The following is a 15,760-nucleotide window of genomic DNA, read 5'->3' on the forward strand; positions in this document are numbered from 1 at the left end:
GGAACCTTGCTTGGGAAGGGGCCAAAGTGAGCAGGCAGTTCATGTTTCGAATGGTGCAGTGCGCACATTTGCACCAGCTGAAGTGGAGCAGCCTGTGGCCTGAAGCCATGCTGGCACTTCAAACACATAATCTAGCACTTTTCAAAACGTTACAGCATTTAGAATTGGTTCTGCTCTGGGACTTCTGAATTTCCATTCTGAATGTCTGTGCACGTGTGGGGGATTTTTACCTCTTTATGATCTCATGTGTTCTATGCACACACTGTGCAAAGTTGCAAATATAAAACAGAGGGCAAGAGTTGTGTTAGTAGTTTCGTTGCAGAGCTGGCATTATTTATATGAAAATTTAGAGGGTTCAGTCCAGCCCTCTTTTTCCTCCTGTGTGAGATTGATGTGCTCTTACGCACACGGACTTGTGGGGGCAGAAATGTGTTCTTGTTAAAAGCAATCAGGATGAGATGGGACCCAGTTGCTCTGCTTGTGTAGGAAACTTAGGGTAGTTTTGGAGGCAGCTCCGATTCATTTAAACACTGTCACAAGCCTCACATGCTTTTAGTGTTATAAAAGCCAATCAGGTTACTGTTTGAAGATGTAAGATGCCCCTAAGGGCTTTGCTCACTCAACTGTGCTGAGGAATTAAATGCTCTGAGGCAGTGCAGCAGCCTCATTCACTCCAGTGGTGCAAGGCAAGGCAGTCATCGCTGGTAAATGGGCCCATGTTACAGTGACATTAGCATTTTAATGCAACTAAAGAGGAGGTAGATTGACTGTAATTTAGTATCCAGTTGCATGGCCTTGTGCAGGTCTCATGGCTGCTCCACAGGGGCCGATTACAGTTACACAGTGCACTTCGAGATCTAATTGGATTTACGTGTGGTAATGTAGTTGTGTCATAGCAACGATTCTGCTGTGCAAGTGCTATGAAATTCCAGAACAATTAGTTATTTATGTAGGAGCAATAGTTACAGGATAACACACAGGGGGCTGACCTTGTGCCAAGGTCCAGTTCTAAAGCAAAAAGCGTTTCACATTTTTTCTGATGCCATTGCAAGGAAATGAAATTATTCTGATCCTGCTTCCACAGAGATGTTTCTCCTCACCCTTCACCATGAAAACACTGACCTGATGTAGAGATCCAGCAGGACACGACTTCTGTCTTCAGCTTCTCCTTTGAATATATGGGCTGGCATGTATTTAAGTGTCTCTCAACCCTGCAAATGTGGTGAGCACAGGGGGCTGGCAGTACTTAGAAGCCCTTGCGAAGTGGGACACTTGCAAGGGGTTCATCTGGTGACCCCTCCTGATCTAGTCAACATGCAGGAGGCTAGATTTCTCACAAAGACAGGCCTTGCTTCTCCATCCTGCACACTCCACTCATTTCTTGTTTCAGTTGCTGCCTCTTGTCTGTATCAGACTCTCTCTGCTCCATCCCTCTTTGCTCTGGAGCTCCAGCTGTCTTTCTTGCAGCATGATACCAGCAGGAGGATCATGTTTAGATGCTTTTCCTTCATCAAAGCCTGCTCCTCAAAGGGCTGCAATATGAATGTGAAGAGAAGCCAAAGCCAAGGAGAGTTGATGTGGTGGCTGTGGACAATGTACAAGCCACAGCTGGCCAGCCCAAGGATGAGGCTTGGCCTCAGCTGTTGCTCCAGCTCCTACTGTGTTTCCTCAGTGACTGTAATTAAAGGCATCAGCTTGCTGGAGTCACAATTAGGCATGGTGGGTTTGCACTTTGTGCAATTCTCCCTAATGACAAAATCGTAGCTATTAACAAAAGAGAATCTGTTTGGCAGGGACTTCCTCCCCTTTAAGGCCACAGAGTAAGGTGGAACATTGCTGCTGTTTGGCACCAAATGCAGTCTTTCATCCCTTCTGACACGCTACCTGCTGGTACCTACTGAAGCATTTAAACTCTTCTTCTCTGGGGTGCTGCAATTTCTTTAAAATATTGTGACTTATGATGGATAAAAAATAAAATTCCTCTCCCAGGCAGACCTCTGAGGGCTTGTAGGGATGTAATTATATTCAGACACAGTAGGAGCAGGAATCCTATTATTCTGGTTATTTTCTTAATGATAGGTTTGTATAGCACAGTGTCATCTCTGCTTTAAAGTTAGAGCCATCTTCTCTTGGCATTACAGGACAGGACAGCTGAAGAAATTGTCTCTTAATCACACATGCAAAACACAGGATGAAGTGTCCCTACACACCAAAGAAATAGCTATAAAGGTCAGCGTGGGCACTGGGCTCTGAGTGCCAAACAGGGGCTCTCTGCTGCGAGGCACTGTCCCTTGTCCTAGCTGTACACTCTCCAAAGCCCTCTTCAGATGTGCTGAACCTGCTGCAGCCATCTCCCAGTCAGTCACACAGCACCCTCTGAACTTTGACACTGGTGGAAAAGCTGTACTGATCCGGGGCAGCCCTTGACCCCAGCATTGCAATGTAGGGCAGTTCAGCCACTGCCCAGCTCCTGCCTCCAGCACTTCACAGCACAGACAGGTGGATTGCCAAGAGATGTTTGTACCCTCTGGATTTCAAAGGGGAAGCCATCCCTGCTCTTCATCTAGAGATGTAGGTTTTCAGTGACAGAGGAAGGACATTAAACGTGAAGGATTCATGCAAAACAAAAGGTCTATGAATATTCATTTATGTTTTATATTGTAATAGTTTCAGCCACCTTGAAACTCCTTGTTCACTTCCTGCCAACAACAAACGATAGACTTTTACTCACAGAAGTCTTAATGGGAGGCAGTTTTCAAAGGCGCATTTACAAATGTTTGTGGGCAACACGTTAAATGCACCCACTCCAGAAATCATGATGGAATGCTGGCAGTGAGAGAGCAGGGAGAGACCCAGGTGACTTATCGGGTGCCTCACAGGGAAGCAGCAGCTCCAGCAAAGCTGTGAGTATGCCAAAACCATTTGTGAAGCACAAGTGAGTGAGTTACAGTGCTGAGCCCTGTGTGAGTATTGTGGTCTTATGGCATGGGGTGCTCTTTGAAGAGTTAAAGACCACCGCTTCCCCACAGCCCTGCAATACAGGGGCTGTGTCAGATAGGTGGGAAAAGCAATCTAGGAGAGGGTGCCCTGAGAAAGCAAGAGTCAAACCTGTGTGCCTTGCACCTTAGTCTGTAGTCTCACCTCTCCTTTGCCTAGTCAAAGGCTGTCATTAGCATTGTGTGGGCAGAAATTAAAACGTACTGAGAAAATTGTGATTGTTAGCTTGAGGGCAGTGGCAGTGGGCACCTGAGTCCCTCTGCCTGCACCATTATATCTAATGCTTTTGGGTGGACAGGGCTGTGGCTTTGCTGCTCCTCTCTGCCATTGCTTCCCAGGCAGTGACAATGAGGCAAAGGAAATAGTTTGCTCAAGTTGGCATGACAGCTGGCTGGAAGAATGAGGGATAACACCCAACATTTCACGCTGCTGCTCCTAATGGCTGGGCTTCCCAAAGGTGGATTCCATCTTCCTTCCTGCCTTTTCCATTTTCCCAGTAAATGGGCTGTAAAGTCACAGCAGATTAAAGTTTGTCTAAACCTCCTATAAAATACTGAAGGTGCAGCTGGTATTAATCTAGTCCACTTGTGATATGAAGTGCATGTGTAATGGGACTATAGATTTACGTGTGGTCTGTGGGCATTTAAAACACCCCAAAGATTGTTAAAGAGATTCTGAGGAATCAAATCCCTTGCTGGGTATTAAAAGCTCTTCATTAATGCTAATGTACACTAAATTAAGGTGGCAATTAGGCTGAGCATATTCATCAGGATGGTGTGTTTTAATAAACTGTGTATTTAACATGATTGCATTTTATTGACTTCTTCAGTAATTGTGTATTTTTCTCTTGCAGGACAAGCTTGGATAGAAGGAGGTACATGGGACACCCAGACAGTTAGACACCGGAAGAGACACTGCGCTTCAAGTCCCAAGATTAGCAAAGGTGAGTGCTGTTCATGGCTTGCTCTTTCTGTATGCCAGGTACTTTCTCTGTATCTCTGTCAGGGCAGGTTAAGGGTGCCCTAAAGGTTAAGCTATGGTGTGCTGGAGGGGGTAAGAAAAACACAGCTCATCTGCCACCGTATCACCAGCAAGGTACTGCAGAAAGTCATCCTTCCTTATGAAACTCCTTATGAAACTGCCCTAAATCTCTGTTGTATCTAGAGGAGCAGACGGTGTGAAAATAATACTCTGAGAGGATTTTCTGGAAGGCCCTTCCTGTTAGATATGTTCTCTTAGGAGATCCCACCACTTTGGTTTAAAGTTGAGTACTGCTTGCAGACAGTGAACACAGAAATCCTCTTACGGGAGATGTACTTGGGAAGGAAGACAAGCATGCTGAGCCAAGTCTCCACACCTGCAAGCCAAAGGGTGGCCTGCCACACTGCTGGGGAGAGGACACCATGGAGCAATACCAAGTGGTGGTGATCCTTTGCCACTGGTACGGCTTAGAGCTTCAGGGATATTTCCAGTGACATCGTATCTGGGAGAGCCACTAGAAATCAATACGTTTACTTGAAAGAGAATTTAGTCCTTATTTTTTAATGCCTTTAAAGGCTGCCTGGCATTGGTTCTGGAGAACTTCAAACACATCTTCTGCTTTTACTTGGTACATCGTGCATGATTATGAAAGTAAGTGTGAGTTGACATCATTTGCTCCTCAAACCACAGGCTAATATATTGTAGGAAGTACTGCAGAACTCGTTTTTAGGTTTTACAGGAAGCAACAGTTCAGCATCAGTTCAGTGGACAAGTTCTTCATGCATGTTGACAGCAAAGAGATATTTATGCTGAAAGAAGTTATACACGGATCATATGATAGAAGGGCAGTGACTGAAAAAGTGATCTGCATGAGGGTTGGGCAAGAGGACCTGTAGACATCTCTCTCAATCTCAGTTATTCTGAGTTTTCTATCATATATTTGAGATGGGAAGACTGTGATGAGCAGTTGGGCAATCTGTCTGAATTTATGTGCTGAAACACGAATTGTCTGCAGTGACATGTTAGGGATGGGCAAGGAAAATGGTTCACACACTTGTTTTCAGTAGAGGGTAGTAGTGATAAGATATGGAAGATGTGAGGGTTGAGACTGGTGAAGATAAGGTGCTCCTGACAGTTCTGATAGGCTAGCACGTCCATGAGATGCTCTTGTTCCATTTGCCACCAGGTAACTCGGACACACCTTGGGCAGCTGTTGTGAAAAATCTTTTCACCAAGGAAAATCATCAAACACTGGAAGAGGTGTCCAGGGAGACTGGGGAATCTCAGCCCTTGGAGATATTCAAAACTTAACTAATGTAACTCTAAGCAGGGTGCTCTAACTTCGAAGTTGGATCAGATTTGGAATTGGCCCAGGTTGGGGGCAGTGGATGCTTGTACTAAGAGACATCCAGAGATCCTGTCCAACCTAAGTTTTTCAGTGATTCCATCTTCAAAGCAAAGCTAAAGGAACAACCACAGTTGATTCTGTGGGTTTCAATCCAGTGTTAAAGCGAAACGGTGGTTGAGGGAAATGTCAGTGGCAGCAAAGAGAAAATTGGAAGCTTTTTTGAGGGGTGTGGTTGAGCAGCTGCCTTTAGAAATGTGAAGTTCAAGGCAGCTGCAAGGCATGCAAAGCAAATGACGGAAGGAAGTGGCTGGAGAACAAAAAAATGCATTGCCTTAAAAAAGTAGACTTTATTCCTAACTGATTACAGCAGCTGGGCTGTGTTTCCTGGCTACGCTGCTGGGGACTTTTAGCCTCCCCATCACTTTGCAAGATAAAATTCATGGGGGATATAGGGGAGAGAGAAATGTAGAATAATGTGCTTAAGTAAAAGCTGAACATTTATAGCTACATTTCAGACAAAAACAAATGCATCTCATATGTCTCACAGGTCTGAGATGGGACAAGCCAGGGAGAGCATCTGTCAGCCGCTGTCTTCTGCAGTTCTGACTGTTAATGTTAGCTTAGCATTAAATGTCTCCTGCAGAGAAGAATTTAATCTCTCACAGATTTGGGGCCTGGAGGAGGGGAGTGAAGATATTTTTAAAAGGTAGATTAAGGCATATGCATTCAGTTTTTATCACACTAGTATCAGTGTGTAGTAGGAGTAACTCAGATGATTTGCTTTTTGTGTGTATGGCTTAAAAAGAAAAGTAGAAGGAAAGCCCATCTCTGTGGGTCAGGATTGTCTCCTAATGTCAGTTATTTTAGCCATGAAGCCTGTCATCAGGGACTCCAGGAACCTTCAGCTAATTAGCAAGGCAGTAGTTGGCACAAATGCATTCATAATTACGTTATTTGTAACTCATATTATCTGCATTTTGCTTGCATTGTTTGTAAATAGCATTATTTACATACTCTTCAAAGTCTGGAGCACGCCGCAGATATGAGCTAGATGGTAAGATATGCTAGAGTGCCCAAGCTCTGACACCAAACGGTTTTAAGTGCCTCATAAGAGATCAGATCATGCTTTTGGTTGACTTGCCCTGTTTGAATCAGTGCAGTCACAGGATCCAAAGGATGGCCTTGCCTGTGCTGTTTGGAAAGCTGGGTACCCAGCAGAAACCTGTGTGTTGTGCTGGTATGTGTGGGTCTCTCCAAGTTCTAAGTTCCAGCAGTGCAACAGTTGCTCAGAGCTCCTGTTTCTCAGATCAGGTCAGCGGGTTGGTATTTTCTGGAAGCTTGCATTGAGTTCTTCTGATGTGAAAACTCTGATATGCTTTGTTCTTGGCTTTACCAGCTCAGACCTCACATTATTGCCACCGAGTTCCATTTGCACATCCTGAGCGGAAGAATTTTGGAATCTGAAAGCCCCAGCGGGTGTGGTCTTGAGCTGAAGCACAGTGCAATGAGTAGGGTTGCACTTAGTTGTTGCTTTGCTGTGTGAAGTGTGATGGGTTTAGAAATTACAAATCCGAGCCCAGTACCACTCCTGGGGACAATTTTGTGCCCCAGCAAAGCAGAAGGGAGCCCTAAAGCTGAGTGTGCCTGTGTTCGTGCTACTCCCAGGTTATTGTGACTGACTGATTCTTTGGGACAGTGAAGTTTTCAGGACCTTATTGCTCAATGGATTTACAATCTCCCTTCCCTGCTTATGTCTAGAAGACATTTTAACAAACTGAGTGGATGGGCAGGCACGAGCAATGCAAAGATCATAGCCTATGTTTGTCTTTGAAAGTAAAAGTAGACCTGTACTCAGCTCATGTAAATCGGAGCAGTTCCAAGGAAGCTTGCTTGCCTTACAGAGGGAGCAGTCCCAGACATGGAAAGGAAAGTAAGGCAGGAACGTGATTTATCAACCCTATAAAGCAGCAAGACAGTGATAGGCTTAGGAACTGCTGCTTCTTGGACCACAGGCATTGTCTTTCGTGTGGGTGACTGTAGTGGGGTGTGTGAATGATGTATAGTGGCACAATAAGGCTAAACTCTCGGGTTTTGTTCTTTTTATTTTGACAAAGGCTGCTGTAATATGGATCACACAGGTGGGTGCTCAAGGCATCAGGAGTTTGAAATTTCTGAGATAACTTTAAGACTTCAGCTAATATACTAAGATTTAGCCATCCTTTGTTTCATTGGAGCGTGAATTTTTAGTGTGGTGATGGGAACACCTAGGTGACACTAATTGTGGGACTCTTGAAATCCCAGTATCCCACTGATCTGTCTGTATTTTCATATCCCTCTCTAGTGCCCAACTCATGTGTTAGTGGAACTGAAGGCTCACCTTTCCCATGAAACTGAAGAATTCCCTGCCCAGCTCCTTACCCTTCTGGACTTTAAGAACTCTTTTCTTCACGAGACTTGCAAATATGGCTTTAAACAGTGTCAGGAAGCTGTGGGCATTTCTTGCAGGCCCACATCAGAGCTCTGTGCAGTCACAGTCTTGTCTTTGAATCTCTCTGGGCAGAACAGTTATGTATCATAGGTATAAGAAAATAAACTTTATAAAGAAAAAATATTGCCCTCGTTCTCAGGTTTAGATTCAGGTTTGTGTTTCTCCAGAAGCAAGGTGGATCTTCTCAGGATTTCTCTAGCAAAAGGGGTTCCCTGGGCAGTACCAGCCAGCAGAGGCACGCTGCTATCCTGCCCCAGGTACAGGCAGATGCAGAGGAAAAGCAACTGCATGTCCACATGAGCTTCTGTGTCACACCATTTGTGTCTCAGCCTGTCTTGTCACTAAGAAGGAATTGATTTGATTTTAAATCAAGTGAAAGCATTGCACCAAACACACACTGTGTAACAAAAAATCTGGTTCTTACCTCAGGCAGCCCCGTGCTGGGAGCACTGCCTGCCATGGGTTTTCTCAGCTCTTTGGCTAAAGCAGAGTAGTTCCTATGGTCGCAGGGGAAAGCACCTCATGAGGCTCTACAGCACTCACAGATTTTGTGGTTTAACAGAAACAATGGAGTGAAAGGCAATTTTATTTCTGGCCTGGTGAAAATCTCGGATAATTTCAGTTTTTTCTTTTAAGTGAATTAAATGGACTTAGCTAACATAGCATATCATTAAATGCAAGTCTGTTTAGAGAATAGCATTTGCAGTGGAGAAAGGGACTGAGATGCATTAAGAAGCATGGGGGCTTTGGGAAGGCTTATCTGTGGAGCCAAGCAAACCTGTGCCTCAGTGTTTGCAAATGTACAGATACATCTATGCACTGTGCCATGACTGCATTGTTTTCTGTTTCAGTGAAAGTTTTACTATTTCATGTATTTATTCGTCAGTCCCTCTAGGGTACTTGGTGATATAATGGCATATTAGGAAACATAGACACTTCATTAAACAGCAAGCAGGAACCTTCCTCCACTGTAGACTCACCTGGTCAGGATTTATTGCTGGCGTTCCAATGCAAGCATTCCCCAAGCAGTTGTCTAAATCAAACATTGAGTTTCAGAACTGGTTAAGACTCCTTAGCAATTTTTCCTGGCCTCAAAAGCTTTCCAATGCTGATCCATGGGTTCCTCTTGCAAAAGACCTGTGCAGGGTGGGACATAGAGCAGCAGGACTTCATTGGCACAGGAAAATCTCACACTGATGGCAAGCAGGTGTTGTGCCCCAGGCTGAGTAACCATGTGAGGACAGCCTCCTTGGGCCCTGCCATGTCCACGCACTGCTGTCATTCCAAGGCCAAATGTCTTCAAGTTTCCCTGAAGCTGTTGTCCATGTTTGTGTGGCATTCATTCTGTAGAGGAAGCTTGTATGAAGATAGCTGTCCCAGACACTTGTTGTGCGTCTTCTAACTGGGTACAGCTTGTTCTGGCTCCTGTTTCAATATGACCTTTTCTCAGTGCGAAATAGACAGGTACATTCAGTGATTCTTAGACTTGACAAGCTTTAAGGAGTGGGGAAAAAAAAATTCTTCATGTGCAGAGGGATATCTTTTCCCCAGTATCTCACTCTGCAAGCAAAGCTAGACATTTCCTCTCCTGCAACCTTCCCCTTTACTTTTGTGTTTGCCTTCAAACCTTAAAGAAAGCAAAGGGACCTAGAAGCAGTCATTATCTCTTACTAGCCTGCACTGTGTTGCCTGTTCGGATAAGGCAAGAGCTCTTTTGCATAATGGACTCCACTGGGCCTTGGGGGAAATACAAATAGATTGGAGATAGGATTGTGTCATTCCAATAAAAATGGGTATGCTAAGAAAGTGCTGTTGTTTTGCAGGAGGAATTGGACAGAGGACCCTGAAGACCATGGAGGGAGACTGTCTGAGCTGCATGAAATACCTTATGTTTCTTTTCAATTTCTTTATATTTGTAAGTATTTGGAATTAACTTTCTTTTCTGGATCCCCCTGTTTCCCGCAGCCTGCTGTTCCCCAGCAGGATAGACTACAGTGTGGCAAAGTTGCCACGATACAGAATATCCCCTCTGCTTTGCACTAGCAATCACTGAGTGTTTTGCAGCATCCAAAGATGCTCAGACATTCAGCAAGGCAGCACAGTGGTCACTGTTGTCTGAGTTATTGCTGTCCTTGACAGGGGAAACCACAGGGAAAGCTGTAACTAATGGTGCACATGGTTTATCCTTGAATGGCAGAAGAAATTGTTTTCTAGTCCTAGGTGCCCTGCTGAGGTTTTCACTCAGAAGTAGTAATTTTCCTGCCACATGTGGAGTCATTCTTAGTTGTTCTCGTTTTTGAAAGGAAGGATGGGAGTGCCCAGCCACCCTGGCCTCTGTGGCAGGTATGGTTCATGCGAGCCCCTTCACCGGGCTGTCCTCTACAGATGTGGCAGCAGATCAAGACTGTCTCTCTGCAGTAGGGAGAGTAAACAGTTGGCAGAGTGATGTGCCAAGAAAGAAAGGTGCTTTTGCTGCAAATGATTCATTTATTGAGCAAGAGATACTAAGAGCAGCATGTCAGAAGTCACCTGCACAGCAGGGAACATATGCCTTGAAGAAACACAAATTCTCCAAATTAACACCTTTGATCAAAAGATAGCAATGAATCCCATTTTTCTGCAAGTTGTTTTATGTTGACCTATCTCCCTCTCTCTCCTTTCCTTGTGCTGTGACAGTTGGGAGGAGCATGCCTGCTGGGACTGGGAATCTGGGTCATTGTGGATCCCACAGGTTTTCGAGAGATAGTGGCTGCCAACCCCCTGCTCTTCACAGGAGCGTACATCATGCTGGCCATGGGGGCAATGCTCTTCCTGCTGGGCTTCCTCGGCTGCTGTGGTGCTATCCGTGAGAACAAATGCCTCCTGCTCTTTGTAAGTGTCCTTGCAATTTCTGTTAGCCCCCTGGTGCTTCCCAAGAGTAGTGGTGACTGGATAGATGATGTTGTGATAAGTGCAGGAATGGGTGCCTGTTGTTGTAGCCATTATTCCTTTAGATAATAAGTAGGCTTAGGATACTTTTGCACACTGCTAGAAATACAGATAATTTGCTTTTTCACCTATATGGATTTGAGCCCAGTCTGGGAGTGTATTTTAACTTTTTTAAGCTTTCATTCTAATTGACCCCATTTGGTTGTTTGGGCTTTTTCTACATTTATAAAGTGACCAGAATCGGTCCTTTCTTGGGTACTCAAAACCCACTGTTCCACTTGTAGATTCATTCCTCAGGGGTTCTCAATAGCTGGTCACTTCCTGATACAGCCTACTCTGCTCCTGAAATGAACCAGATCTGTTACCTTTGGACAAATTTTCCCCTGAATGACAGGATTAAATTTCAGCCCATGCTGGTCATCAATACCACTTACTTTAGCTCATACAAAGAGTTAAAGTAAGTCACTTTTGCCCTTGCCCCCCCACTCCTCCCAAGTTCTGATACTGCAGGATTTCTGGCCATTATCTCCTACTGGAAGGCATTGCCAGTTATGTATTGAAAGACACAGACCATTAGTTTTCTTTTTCTTTCATTTTTGTGAAATGTGACCATTTGTTTCTCCCAATGGGTCTGGTGGCACTTTGGGATTGTTGTGGGTTTTGGTTTGGTTTTGTTGTTTTGGTTTTTTTTTTCCTTTTTTTAAAATCTCGGTCTTACTGTATTTTGTTAGGATTGCATCCTGCACAGCTGCTTCATGGTTCAAAAAAGGCTTGTCTCTAAACAGGACAGGAAAGCCTTTTTTCTTGAATGCAAACCCATGTTTTTCTAGAGATGAGCATGGCTTCACTGGGATAAATTCTCTCTGGCCCTTGGCTCCCATATGCCTTGAGGTCATAGCCTGCAAATGAGAGCCCTTTAGGGGAAGCTGCTGTGGGTTTGATTTCTAGTGATTCATCTCAGAAGTAAATCAGAAAAACAATTGTGTCACCTGTGAAGTCCATGGAGATCTGCCCAGAGGAACCTAATAAAATGAAAAGGATCAGGCCCAGTGAGCCTGAGGTTACTTCAGAGCCTGTCCCTGTCAGATTAAGAAACTAAAAGTGAAATCTGATGAGAAATGTTGTTGTAAGTGAATGGGAGAGTAATATTTTCAGTCTGAATCATGTCTGCTTCATACAGACTGGTGACTTGGCCGGAGAAAGGGAGCTCTGGGCCATGTTCTTTCCTGATTTAACATCAGTTACAGGTTTGAATGTTTATCCATGTGTTTTAGTTATACTCCAGCACACTCAATTTTGTGGTTATTACTCTTCTTACTCCTAGAGATAGTTCTGAGCCTTGCTGCTTTATTTATTTACCTTTATTATTATTTTATTTTGAATGAAATGTGAGAAAAATGTGGGCTGGAAGTAATACCCTAGACTAGGAGAAACTCTAAAAGTAATTACTGGATAAGGAATTATTGTTCCATTTTGATCAGCCAGGTCTTCAAGGGCTTTTGGTATCAACACCAACTCTGCTAAACAGCCAGCCATCTCACATGAAGCAGTGTGAAGCACTTGGATGAGGACCTGTGCTGATACACCAAGGGAGAAGAAACATGTTGCTAAATTCTTTTTCGGGGCCACACCAGCTGATGTTAAAATCAGCTGATCTTAAAACATCTGTGAAACCCGAAGTCTGATAGGAGTAAGTTTTAGACATTGAATAGGCAAAAGATTCATGACTGTATGGCAGAGAGACTGGGAACACTTGCAAAACAGAGAGTGTAAGCCTTTGTGGGGGTGGTACCTGGGGAGAAATTGCTAGATCAAATCAAGTCCACTTACAAAGTTGTTAAAGAATTGATGAGCCAGAGAGATGCTTGAGTGAGATTTCACAGTGATGCATAATGTATGACTGAAGCTTTTAGTCCAAATGTAAACAGAAGCTAGGAGGGACAAGAAAGATGCATGTTCTCTAGGTTCTGGTTTCAGTGTTTGCAAGGACTTTTATTTTTCATTAAGCTGCTTGTCTCTTGGTAAACAGTAACCCCATCACTGTGGAACCTAGCATGTTGCATTAAGCACAAGGCTGTGAAGTATTTCTAGATTTCCTGACATTTGGACCTGGCTCACAAAAAAAAGGAACAAACAGTGGCCTGCAAATAAGACATTGAATAACTTGTCCTAAAGGTCCTCTGACTGCAAAACAACACTGTAAAAATCAGAATCCAAAGTACTGTTGAACATACAACATTGTACCAAGGGACTGAATTCAGCTTTGTTAGAAGAACAGCCCATGTTACCTTCATTTGGCTTAGTTTCAAAATCGTGTTTTTCACTCCTGTAAAATGGATGTAGTAGCCCCTCAAACTTCTCAGCATGAAAATGCACGTCCTTTGAGCTAAAGGCAGTTGCTGTTCTTTTTGGAACAGCAGTCCTGAAACCGGAACACTGGATGAGTTATGAAAAATAAGCATTAATTTGTGGAAACTTCTGATAAACCACTTCTGTGAAAACTTCTATAACCATTGCCTGGAGCTGAGGCAAGATTTTTGACCAATATGAGAGATTCCATTTCTCAGGATGTTCACCTTGGATGTGGGGAATATGTGTGTTCAAATGTCAGGTATCAAGCTTGAATTTGAATGTGAGGTTACTGTGTCCCATGCATTAACCAGCTGGGTCCTTTGTGCTCTCACGTCAGTAATCAATTTAATTTTTGGAAGCAAAACACAGTTAAGCAGATTTTGTCTCTCCTTCAAATGCAGAATGGGAGCAAGTTCTGAAACACTGATGATCCATCTTTTTCTCATCAACCCTAATGGCTGCTTGTGGGTTTTTTCTACTGTAACTTACAAATCTGTAATTCAGAGTGCACAATATAAGTGTAAATCAGTTTGGGAATGATAATGAAGCTTATCACGGATAATCTGGGAACAACTGCTTCCACTTCTGTGCAGACCTGTGCTGCTGCTCGGGTGAACATGTGTCTCCCAGTAATCAGTAAATGAAATGCAATTAGTAGGGTGATGGGATTAATCACTTGATCACCACCTTAGACCTCAGTGACTACGCTGAGATCCCTTGATGGATGATGATGTGAATTTGCAAAGCGTCGTTCATTCTCATCACTTGTTCTTTGCCCTCCTGTGGTGAAATTAAAACAGTCTCTGAGCAGGAAAAAAAAAAAAGCCACACAGAAAACTCCAGCAGTAAGAATAAATTAGAGTTAACTAGTTCAGCAAAATCAAGCAACAGCATGCTCTTAGAAACAAAAATCTCTGCTCATCTGGCTTTTCTTGTTTTGTCATTTGGGCCCAGGCTCCTTTTCTTTTGTTTCAACTGCAGAAACAGGAAGACAAATGTGATAGGATGGTGCATGTGCTTTTCCAGTGGGGAAAAATCACTTACAGCTCTGATAATTGACAATAAAATAACATTTTGTCCATTCCAAGCAGGTAGTTTGAAGTCTCTCTCCATTATTGAGGTGCACAATGCACAGCCTTTCAGACACTGTTTATAAATCATTGCTTGGGGATCACAATAGTACTTCTGGCCCTGTCTGCCTGTTTTGTGTTTCAGAAAGACCTTCTATAAACTTCTCACACACACAAAAAAACCCCAACAAAAACTAAACCCATCCAGACTTCTCTTGTGTTTATTTTCACTTGTTTCATCTACTTTTATTAATAACATGTACCAAGTTTATTACCCTCCACATGATGTGGTCTTACACAGTTCTCCATTCACTTTTGCCTTTCTCACACAGTGCCAAAATCTGAGTTAATGTCTTAACATTTACTCAGTTCTGTAAAATTATCCCAGAGTCTGTGGGCTAATTCTTGGGTTGTTTGAATTTCAGACAGGCTGATTCAGAAAGTAATTTTCTCTTTATGGAGATAAGAACGTAAAAAATGTCCACCTAGTTCAGACTTAAAGTTTCTCAAGCCCGCTGTTTTGTCTACAAGAATGGAAATAAATGCCACTTTGGGAGAGAGTGTGAATCTAGCCACTTTCTGCTCTGTTCCTATAGCTGTTGTTCAGCACCAGCATTCGTTGTTTTAAGGATGTTAAAGGGCAGGTCCCTGTCTATTCTTTTTACTGTTTCATATGGGCTGAAGCAGCATCAAATTAGCATGAGGCATCAGTGTAACTGAGAATTGGTCAGGTGGAATCTGAATCAGAGCTTGCAGGAGTCCCATCACTCATCCTGGGCTGGAAACACTCCCGAGTGCCTGAGTGCTCTGGGTGGACAAGGTCCCAGGAACAGCACCCTCACAGCAGGATTTCAGCCTCTGGGGATGAGACCTCTTGAGTTCATCTGATTTACTTCTGTGGGGTGGGGGGGTGAAGGTACGGTGAATCGCTTGGGCTTGGTAACATCACCGAAACAAGGTGCCTCTAGTAAGACTGAAAACCAAACTTTCAGATTGAAGCAGCAGAATGTTGCAAGGGCAACAGGACGAAATACAGTTCCAGCTTAGACTGAACAGCCAGGTGCCTCTCTGTTGTGCTTTCCTTCCCTTTTCCTAAAATTATGATGACACAAGTGTAAGGGTAAGGGTTTTACTTCAACCTGGATGTCTGTTTCCCTTTTACTATCACTTAATCTGCAGACTGTGCTTTCTGTCAAGTCTGCAGCATGCCCTTATCTTAAGGATGTGAACATGCACACATTGGATACCATACAAGACAGGGATGATACTTGCATAATGAAATTAAATTAAATTACTATGGTGTGTTATCAACTTTCTGTAGAGGTCCTGTGTGGTTAGTACTTAACTTAGTGCAACCCCATTGTGTGGAGGGGGATATTAACCAAGGCTAATTTTGTCCTGAAATGAAAACAGTCCATTTTTGGTTATCAGTATAAATATTTGAGGGTATATCTCAGTACTTCCTTCCACACAAAATAAGCTGTGATTATATCACAGTAAAATTGTGTTGTTTGTACTGTGATCAGGGGTGTGTGTGCATTTGCATGTGATACCTATACCTGTGTCTGGACAGTTTAACCCTGTGTGAGCATGTCC

General features: G+C 43.5%; 1 protein-coding gene across 3 annotated transcripts in view; it reads left to right on the forward strand.

Annotated features, from left to right (window-relative positions):
• Positions 1-15,760, forward strand: part of TSPAN18 (tetraspanin 18) — a 119,862-nt gene that overhangs the window by 90,528 nt on the left and 13,574 nt on the right. For all 3 annotated transcript variants that reach the window (XM_082283173.1, XM_082283175.1, XM_082283174.1), the window contains exons 3-5: positions 3,851-3,940; positions 9,638-9,729; positions 10,491-10,685. In XM_082283173.1, coding sequence (XP_082139299.1) covers positions 9,667-9,729; positions 10,491-10,685 — 258 coding nt within the window. In that variant the 5' untranslated portion in view covers positions 3,851-3,940; positions 9,638-9,666. The remainder of the gene's footprint in view (positions 1-3,850; positions 3,941-9,637; positions 9,730-10,490; positions 10,686-15,760) is intronic.

This window comes from Coloeus monedula (assembly GCF_965178545.1).
Source record: "Coloeus monedula genome assembly, chromosome: 6".
NCBI lineage: Eukaryota > Metazoa > Chordata > Aves > Passeriformes > Corvidae > Coloeus > Coloeus monedula.